At 31.1% G+C, this 10,639-nt stretch overlaps 1 protein-coding gene and 1 long non-coding RNA gene across 2 annotated transcripts; one reads left to right on the top strand and one right to left on the bottom strand.

The window, feature by feature from the left end:
* Positions 1-552: 552 nt before the first annotated feature.
* Positions 553-5,313, bottom strand: LOC128174953 (uncharacterized). Its single transcript, XM_052840372.1, has 4 exons — positions 5,175-5,313; positions 4,284-4,355; positions 2,646-2,900; positions 553-2,451 (listed from the first exon to the last, which is right to left on the bottom strand). Exons 2-4 carry the CDS (start codon positions 4,300-4,302, stop codon positions 1,814-1,816), a joined length of 912 nt encoding a protein of 303 aa, XP_052696332.1. The 5' UTR covers positions 4,303-4,355; positions 5,175-5,313; the 3' UTR covers positions 553-1,813.
* A 1,006-nt stretch (positions 5,314-6,319) lies between these two features.
* LOC128173730 (uncharacterized) lies at positions 6,320-7,493 on the top strand. Its single transcript, XR_008242554.1, has 3 exons — positions 6,320-6,655; positions 6,840-7,095; positions 7,263-7,493. It is a non-coding gene; the product is annotated as an uncharacterized LOC128173730 (long non-coding RNA).
* The last annotated feature ends 3,146 nt before the right edge of the window (positions 7,494-10,639 follow it).

Here is a 10,639-nt window from a genome sequence, read left to right as displayed (position 1 = left end):
ATTCATTTTAGTAATCGCAACTACATGTACGTAAAACAGTTTGGTTTGTTGAAAATGACTCTTGGCGCCATATCGAACACATACAGTTACATGTATGTCCTTGAATCTAGTGCTTCACCCTCCACTTTTTATAGCGTGTTGAGTGATATTCTTAAAATCAAAACTGCAATACTGTGCTCAAATTAGAAAAAATCACTTGGAATACATATTGAGTAGCGGCTTGGTGCCATAGAGGGTGTCTGACACGTTTGAAAAAATGAATGCTTTGACATAAGAAAAGTAAAAAATTTGTTTATTGTGTAACGGACGGAAAAGTTTGTGCAACTGGCGATGACTCGACAGAAATAAAGGATAATCTGTGTGCTGAACACAAATTTTCTGATGGTTTTTAGGATTTGGGAGAAAAGGCCAATCGGCTTAGCTCATTTTGCATTAAAACATTTTAAATTTTTAAGAATCTTTCGAATAAAAGTAGGTATTCGATCTTTTACTTGCTTATGTCACATGACTGCAAAAGTTACGTTGTAAAAATACTAAAGAAATTCGTGAATTCTGCAAGATTTTATTAAAACATAATCATTTTTAAATGTAAATATATTTACAGAATAAATACCTTAAGTCTCTGTTTTAATAAAGCTTTTGTAAGCAAAGAATAAAAGTTCTTCCTAAAGTTTTCAAATTATCTACTTTCAGATAGAACCGAATATAGTTTTCTTCTAGTCATATTTGATGCATAAATAAATATGAAAGAAAATTTTCTGATCATTGTTTAAAATGTCGAAAAGCTGTAAACAAGTAGAAACATATACCAATAGCAACAATAACTTTGATAGACAATCATCAAATTATATTTTGATCACGCCCTGTCAATATTTGTATTACGCACAACACGGATGTCATAATGTACATAAGACTTGCGAACAATGTTTACCTATGTTTTATTATGGACATAGTGTATTATTTATTACATGTAATGCATCGTGTAACAAGCCAACAATCAATTGTGTGCTGAATTGTATGGGATAGGCTTACAAATGGGCAAGAGCATTACAATTATAAATTGCGTAAGATTACTACTATTGGGTGCGTCATAGTAAGTTTTTGATGGATAAAATTATGATGGTATATTTCTACATGTTTATTTAACGCACTAATGCTAAGTAGTTGTTTAATAAATTCACTTGGACGTAAACATGAATTATTAGGTTGTATTGTGTTTATCAATTCCATTTGCATAGCAAGAACATCAATGCTATTGTTTAAATTGTTCAAACAAATAAAAACAAGAATAAATATGATACATGGTTATTTTCTTTAAATACACGATATATACTATTGGATGGAGTAAGAGGGTGCAATGTAGAACCATGCACGTTTTTTCCCACAACCAAACGCCACAAGTGTTTAATTCCTTCTGATACATATTGGTCAACAATTTTCATTTAAACCTTTGCGCTAGGCGTAAACAACGGAAACAAGATGACGAAACAATGCTTTTGATTATAGAATAAGTACACAAGCGTAGACTGGAGCATTATCTTCTCTAGCTAAGGATTTTCGATACACTATGTTCCTGATATGTATAAAATAGCTTCGTTTTCTTTTGTTACTTAAATATCATAAATGCGAAGGGAGGTTGCAGGATGAAGTTTTAGTTTGTGTATAACAATGTTTTTTTCAGGGTTTTTTTCAAATAATGTTCATGCAAAAAAATCTGTCAAAAGACAATTATAGTGCTAAGCAAAAAGTTACCCTTTTTAGCAAATCTGTCTTACAGAATACAGTATAAAGCATCGGAAGTATTCTATATGAATTATTTCTTATATGATTTCAAGTACATCAGATCTTTCTTGATAAGGTCATCTTCATATCCTCTGCTTCTCTTGTTTGCGTGCTGAATTCTGTTATATCCACCTATTAGTTTCGTTTTTAATTTTGGTAGCACATCCACAGTATTTAGTAATTCCTTCCAGACACCCATGTTGAAGGCTTTGATGTTACATCGTTTATGTCTCAGAAGATCTCTCAAACCCTCAGAGTTAGCTTTGTGACTCTTCTTTGGAATACTATTTAAATGTTCAAAATGTCTTGCTTTGAAGCAAGAGGTTCGTTTAATGTGATACATATTTGTGACATAGAATGTAAGCTTTACATTTTGGTTTTTATTTAAAAAGTTTTCCAAAGCCTTAGCGCACATGGAGCAAGGGGAATTGTTAATATATACAGTTAATTTGAACGGCATTTTCTTTTCTTTGTATTTCTTTTTTAAATGCCGTATCAACAGTTGTTCCGCATGATTTTCTGGGTTGTTCCGCATAATGTTAGGATTGTGAACACCATTTATTTTGCATACCAAAAAAGTGTCCATAGCCTTGCTCCAATCATCATGATCAAGACCTGTATTGTATATATGCTGTATAATATTCCCGTTTTCCTTTTTCTCCTTTTTGTCTATACAAAAAAAAAAACCCAGAAAAATAAATGAATATAATGACGTCGCTTATTTATGCACTATAACCCTTAGTGTTTTAATAAATTTGTTCCTTACCTTTTCGCGGAAACTATCTAAATAAAACTGTTTATAAAGTTTAAAAATCATCATTACAGCTGTAGTGTAGATAAACTACATGTAATTTCTTTTATACCTTCAACATTATAAGTGCTTCTCGGATGTTTACTTTTAATTCTTTTATATCCCGTTTTAGACTTATCAGCTGAGTCTGACTCCTCACTTAAGTCACACTCATCACTTGAGTCCGCCTCATCACTTGAGTCTGACTCCTCACTTGAGTCGGACTCATCACTTGAGTCGGACTCATCACTCGAGTCAAACATACTACAAACGTCCATCTCGTCATGTATGCTTGAGTTATGTTTTCTGTACATGTATGACCATTTTTCTGTAAAAAAGATAAAAGTAAATGTCATTTAAACAATTATATTTCTTAAAACATATAACATTTTTGACTATATGAGATGCTCACTGCATAGAGCTATTTCACGCTTGTACATCTGTATTAAGGTAGTCCATCTATAACTATCATATTTCATATCTAATAGATTGCAAGTTTGATCACTAAAATGTTAGTGTGATTTTAAGGAGTTTATTAAATAATAATGTTTCACCTTTGAAATCTTTAAAAAAAAATAATTTTAATAAATTTATCATATGTTGAAGTTAACATTGAAGTCTATGGGAAAAATGCATTTTTAAATATATTTCTTTAGTACAAGTAATTTTCTCACATTTCTCTTGGTAAAAAGTTGCAAAAGCTTTTTATGTCTTCGATTATGCTAAAATAATTCATAGTTTACCATACATATTTTCAGAAAATGATTTTTTAAAATTTTCTTAAAGGGCAGACAACTCATAAAAAAGTTTTAAGTGCAAAAAGTTCATTTAATTGACTACATACATGCACCCAAGTTTGGTATATGTCAGCCTTATAATAATTTCAAAATATGTATTTGATGTAGTACATGTATAGATCAATCAAAATTGTTAAATTCACCTTAGTTATGGATGGACTACCTTAATATGTGTCTTTTTTCTTAAAAATCCATATTGATATAAGTCATATTGATAATCAAAAGAGTCAGATAGCACCTCCCTTTACCTTCCTTCAGAGTCTGTGAATATGTTTAATGATCTTGTTACCAGTTACTATATTAAAATAAATATGTTGAGAGAAAAAAAACCGGGGGGGGGGGGGTGCGTAGATGTATTTATCATTATGCATGTGTCTTTGTACTATTAAAAAAGAAGTAGCAATGTCGATTTTGTTTTTGTCTTTTATGCATTAATTAATAACTACAGCAATTATTACTAAAAATAAAATATATTGAATATATTAAACATGTTCTTTGTTAAAATGATCAGATTTAGATGCAATATTTTGGTGATAAAATGAGCCTGAACAATGAAGATAAAGAGTTATGTTTTATAATATCTCTTAGTTTTTAAAAGATGATTGAAATTTGGTTTTAATAAAATTATTACTTTCTTTAGCGATCAAGAAAGTGACAATATATAAGTATCAAGAGAATATTCCATTTATTTATTTTTTAATGTTCAATCATCTCGGAACCCCTGGGTTTTTATTTTGTTAATGTAACCGTGGGTTTCAAAATTGGTTTACAATAAACACTTTGCGAAACCGGAACAAACTGGAAGTTATCGTGCATTAACAAAGATATCAAATTTCATTAAAAAAATCGAATTCTGTCCTATTTTTATTACAAACAAATATATTATTATTAAATAAATACAAAAAAGTACATACTTGTTCTCCAAAACGCCATTGTTTTATTGGATGAGGAAACTGTACTACACGTATCAGACAGTTTAAAACGTCCTACAATTGAAATAATTGATTAATGATACTACATGTGTAATGCAAAACTTTTTTTTAATTTAAAAAAAACATGCAAGAGGGTAACACTTTAAAACATGTCGTTAGATTTTATGGATATCCCGTTATTCTCGGGGGATAACCAAACCAAGGCTTTCCTGGTTCGTAGAAATCCAATTCCTTTGGTAGTGGAATCAGGATAATATTAATAAGTATTAAACAAATCAAACAAATTATTGTGTGTAGGTTCGTGGGGATGTAAATTCAAGATTTTCAATTTTTTAACCGACATTACTCTGTTTAATTTATTATCAAAAAATCAAAAGCAAGCATATAGAAACAAACCTGACAAGACTGAAAGGTCCTTTATAAAACGTACATCTATTAACACGTTATATACATGCTTATATTTGCTTTCCTTATCAAATTCCTGATTAAGAAATTGCTGTGAACCAACTAGTCTCGTACATTCGTAGTATGTTTTTTAATACAATAAATCAAAATATGTCTTTTAAAAAATGTCCGCTGGTTCAAAGAAGAAAGGGCAATAAGGACCAACTATGAATTAAAATTACAATTTTTTCCTCATTTAACATGTAAGAGTTTAACTCTAAATCGACGACTGTTCATGAGCACTTGATTTAAATTCTTTGACTTAAATCGATATTACTTTATGTATGAACCGTTGAAAATTGATAGTTAGGGTTTTAGTATTCATTTGACTTTTTTCAAATCTATCAGATTTGTGCAAATACATGCAAATGAGTACACTAGAAAGGCTCTGTTTTATCCAAATATACATAATCAATTCATGCTACTTACGGTGTTAAAATTCCAGCTGTCCACTTCACCTCTGAAATGAATTATTAAATTACAAATATATGGCGTACCTGCACATAAAGCTTGCAGGTTTATACATGAACAGTGACGCGTTTCCTTTATGGCAACGGTGTAAATAAAATGTGTTTACGACCAAGTTAAAAAAAAAATAGGTGTTCAGTGATATTTACAATAAAGACCAGTGGTATTTAAAAAAAGGATCTCGAGTATTGATGAGTGTATGCTGTAATTACTGAAACATGTTGGAAAGATTTAAATGTCTATACACACAAACTGATGCGAATCATTGAACTAAACAACCGTTTAACCCGTACGAAAATGTTGGCCGTTTTCCGGCTAGACTCAGGATGAACTTGGACGTATTCCGGTTAAAATGTAGCCGTACTTAGGAGTATCAAAGGCGTACATGGAAAACGCGTTGAATGTTAGACGGATTCCATCTTATTCATAACCGGACCTTACCTAAAACCTTAGCCGTATTGTCAGCATCTAGCCGTTTTCTGTTAAAGTTAACCGTATTATTTCTCACTGCCTGTTTCCCCCCTTTACAATCATTAAATATTCCGCCTTAAACTAGCTAATTGGCAATTCTTTGCAAGTTATAACATACAATTTACGGCTAAAACGTGGCCAAATCGTGTTAAAGGCGCACAACAGTTCATTTTCTGTGCTATAAATAGCTCATTCTTATAAACTGTCTGTTGCTTTCACTCAATAAACTTTACTTCTTTCTTCAAATTGTTTTATTTTGTCCGTAAATCCAACGTCGATATTTAATATTTTCTGGAATGGGGCTGCCCTTTTCTTAAAATCTTTAAATGACACAAACATACAATTTGAAACAATGGTTTGTAACTTTAAATTCAAATTGATAATCCGATTACACTATCAAACAGGTTATATATGTATGTTCTACACACAGGCTGGTTAATTTTATCTTGATCTCAATACGCAGTCTGCCATTTGTTAACAAGCAAGAGCCGCAGCCTCTCCCTGTATTGCAAAGGGGCGTTAACAGGGACAATCTTTTTTTCTATCATAATTTTAAACATGTACATACTATTTTAGCCGCAATGTTTAATCCATATAAAGATATGAATGAGTTATGAACACGCTAGCATATTTATTGTACTTTTAAACTGCTACTAAAAATTGTTTTACTACAGTCATCAAGCACTTGTAAACATAAAATCAGCGTTACCCCTTATCATATTTCTGGCCTCAGAGGCTCGCGCTTTATGAGTTTTGAATTTGGCAACAACGGTTATGCCTAACTTTCCTGATCATCTTTGTATTACAAAATTTAGACATGTGTAAACCGCTATGAGGATTTTTGGGGGAAATACAGTGAAAATTATTTACAGCTATTTGATGTAAACCAAGTCTTATGGAGTTAAGCAAAGTGTGCGCGTTATGTGGACTAAAAGACATGAACACAGGAACCCCTAATGTTAATATCGAAAGTAAGTCAAATTTTGATTATGTTCATGACTTTATCAATAATAGTACTAAAGTACAGTTAAGATTGTGGTAATTGTATGTGAAGAAAAAATAGGTTTAAACTATTCTGCATTTAAAAGATATTAGACAGAGTGTAAATGTCACACAATGTATAAACTTTAGAAATCCCTTCATTCATTCCTTTAGATTTGAAAGCTGTTGAAAACAACTGACATTATGCTAAACAATTAAACAACAAGGAAAGCAACAATACCAACAAGTCATTGGGAGGGTGGCAAGCTGCCTTCTTATATTTAAACTGTCCTAGTATGAGCATTGAGAAACAGCCTGATAAAAATAACAACTAGCTCAAAAGCAGAAGGACAATGGACATTGGCGACTAAAAAGTAGAATGTCAGTCATACCATTTACATGAACCCTACCAAAATCAAAGTTTTGAAAGGTAAGGATTGGATCTCGTTTTATTTGTTCACATTGTTGAAAGGTATTCTTTATAATCATGATAATAACAAAAAGGTGTATAATTATGTATATTTATATATTTATATTTGATCGAGTGTTTGTTATAACGGAAGTATTGCTTTATCAAATTACATGTATTTTTTTTAGAATATGTGAGAGAAGTATTTTTAGTGATGCAGTTACCGAAAAGATTCGAGGAAGATCTGAGCTACTTTAGAAACTTTTCAAGGAACTACCTGTACAAAAGAGTGAAAACGTGGACTGTAAATCAAAAAGTTCAACTTATTATATTAAGTGGAAGGCAAACATTAGGAAAATATAAAGATATTCTGGATGTGATGTCTGTATTATGATGTGTTTAAAAAAGGAAGTATACAGGAATTATATATGGTTTTATGTTTTAAGTCTGACCACTGATTTATAAAAGAAATGAAGGCAATGATTTCACCCCATCCGGTGCTAATTTAAAAGGATTTAGGCACCGGATTCATAAGAGCATAAATCAAAAGAAGCTTTTCTGTCCATTGTAAAAATGTTCATCTTTACCCTAAGGCGGATTCGGACGCAACCTTGTATTAAGGCGGATTCCACCTTATACTAAAGCAGATTCCACCTTATATTTAGGTGGATTCCACCTTATTTTAGGGCGGAATCTCGCGTAATCCACCTTATATTAAGGCGGATTCCAATTAATCATAAGGTGGATTCCACCTAAGATTAAGGCGGATTCCTGTTTGTTTTAAGGCGAATTTTTCTTACCCGGAATACGCTTAATCTCATTCAAATATTTCGAGCCATATACTGCCCGAACTCCACCCTGAATCTGTGATATTAGTTATACATTCAGAGGAATGAAAGACGGAATCCGCCTTTCAAATTTCGCCTACAGTCAGCCTTAAGTCAGGGTGGAATTTTTCGTACGGGAATGCAGTAACATCAATATTAAATCGTCTAGACGTGAACCTTTGCAGTCAACTAGACTGGTGAAATAATTAATTAGAAGGATTTGATCTGAGTAGAAACAATGGTTAACACATATTTTTATACGTGTTTACTTGTAGAAATATTTGAACAATACATGACAAAATGAACAATTGCACGATTCACAGCCATGCAAAGACTGAAGAATCTTAAAAATATATAGCTTTAGTGGAATGCATGACACTAGCGATCTTATCTCAATGACGATGTGACCCAACAAAAGAAGTGGTCCTAATGAATAAAATCTATTACAAAAATTGTCATAACAAACAAATAAATAAACAAAATAACAAGGTTAAACAAATTCAAAGATCCACGATTCTACTTTATACATAACATTGTTATAAACATGAGCGCAAATATTTGATATTTTAATCTGCATGTTTGGATTTAGACAATTTTATGATTTGCAACAAATTTCCAATTTGGATCTGATAAATAGCATTTTCGTTTTTTGTAAAATGATTCAACAAGTTTGTAAATAAGCAATGGCTTCCTGTAATTTGTAACGAAAGAAGATGGGTGAATCAGGCGTGTAAACTGCCCATATGAGGATAGGTAAAATACTATAAAGTTAAAATATCTACAAATCCTATAATTTCCTTCTAAATTATTGAAAACAATGTATATTTACCATAACATTGATTTATAAACTTTAAATATGTTAAATATTTAGAATAGGTTATTTAGTCTGGAGTAAGCGTGTCAAAACTTCCAAATAGTGTCATTTTTAGAACTTCATTGACTTCTTTTATAGAGTGGGTTTGGGCTCCATATTTTGTCATAGTCTACATAAGGTTTAAAGGGAATCAAACCAATTTCAATCAACAAAAACGTGGTGAGATGACACACTATACTTTAAAAATGTCGTCATTGTATTCAAACAATTGAACATTTTTTTAGAGAAATACTAGTCCGTAAATTCGTGGTTGAAGTTGCATTTAGCATTCAACAATAAAGTTTGTTGTGACTGAAATGGCCCACTGGTTAGAGCACCAGACATTAGATAATATTACAGTGCTAGGGTTTTTAGGTTGTAGGTTCGATACCACCAAAACTTTCGAATTATTTTTTTTCTTATCGTTTGTTAAAATATTCAAAACTGAATATAGTTAGAAATTGTACTTTTGTAAACTTGTAATATAACATCATCTAGTATACTTAGTAAGAAAAAAATTAATTAATTTGATTTTTTTCCCGACAAAACCAAATCTTGTTCCCCCATCTTCTTTCTAATTATTCTTGTCAAGATCTTATATCTAAATTCCAATATTCTAGGATCAACGACAGCACATGTTCAGTGATACAGTAAAGAACAAGTGAAAAGCTGTCAATGTGACAGTAAACCGGGGTTTCTTTTATGTGAACTGTATCCATAATCCATGTCAATCTTGAATTGATAAACATTACCTACCATATCCAGTAAAATGGAGTACCCTATATGCAATATTTTGACAAAAATGACTAGTAATTTTAAAAGCTGCTTCTTTTTTTACTAACCAAAAATCAAAATCAAAATCTGATGTGAGATGAAGAATTATATATCATATTTTTTTAATACATATTTTATATATAAGTTTAAAAATTTAAATAAAAAAAGAGAGGTTTCACTGGCAATGGGGATAGGACCCTGGCCGCTGGAAGTGATGACCACTGTCTTATCCAGTAGGCTACGGACGCTTATGTAACAAGATGTGTTTTTTATTACATCATAATACATCATAATACTGTTAGTTAATCTATAGGAAAATGGTTTGAACATTTTGAATACATATAGTGTACGGATACTAATAGTTTTTCTTGAAAGTAATTTTATAAAGAAATTGATTTTTGTTAGATTTTCAATTATCATAGAGATTATAAGTTTCGGACAATAGCCATTTTGTTTGTGACCATTGCTGAGGCCAGTTGCGAGTTGAGAACATTTTTGTAAGTAAAATAATTGTACTGCTACAATATTGAATGTAAAGTTAGTTTTTTATCAATAATTATATCAAAGTAATCATTGTATCACAGATAAGAGTATATGTTGAAATTATTAAGAAAGTTTACAAAGTTTAAAGGTTTCACAGTGAATTGTACTCATGATTTGAATACAGACTAATGTTTGAGAAGGGTGCAGTGATATTGATTTTACATATATTTTTATACAATAATTGACATGCATATTTTGCATAGTTATATGTCTAAATGGTTTGTTTCAGACATGACCTACCAGTGCATGTAATTGTACAGTTGTATACAGTATATACAGTTCCTTTCACCCTTATTTAGGGTAGGTACTTGTGTACTTGAGAAATTATTGATTTTGGCATTTACATTTACATATTGTCAGAGTATATTTGTCTGAGTAACTGCATAGGAGAGTTGATTAAAATCAACTCCCAAAAACTACTTTTGACCGTCTTAAATGTATAAAAAGGACTATATATAAACAGCTTATAAGAGTATACTAGTAATTTGTTTGATACTACTTTTATTTTCAGCTTAGGTACATGTAAGTTAAAAATGTAACATTTTCGAAGCACGTATTTCCATTTTTT

This window comes from Crassostrea angulata, chromosome 2 (genome assembly GCF_025612915.1).
Source record: "Crassostrea angulata isolate pt1a10 chromosome 2, ASM2561291v2, whole genome shotgun sequence".
NCBI classification, from domain to species: Eukaryota; Metazoa; Mollusca; class Bivalvia; order Ostreida; family Ostreidae; genus Magallana; species Magallana angulata.
This window is presented reverse-complemented; position numbering and strand designations above follow the sequence as displayed.

Coding starts and splice junctions, on each gene's coding strand:
- LOC128174953 (XM_052840372.1), bottom strand. Junction 2,452..2,645: donor AAGCACTTATAATGTTGAAG/GTATAAAAGAAA, acceptor TTTTTTGTATAG/ACAAAAAGGAGAAAAAGGAA.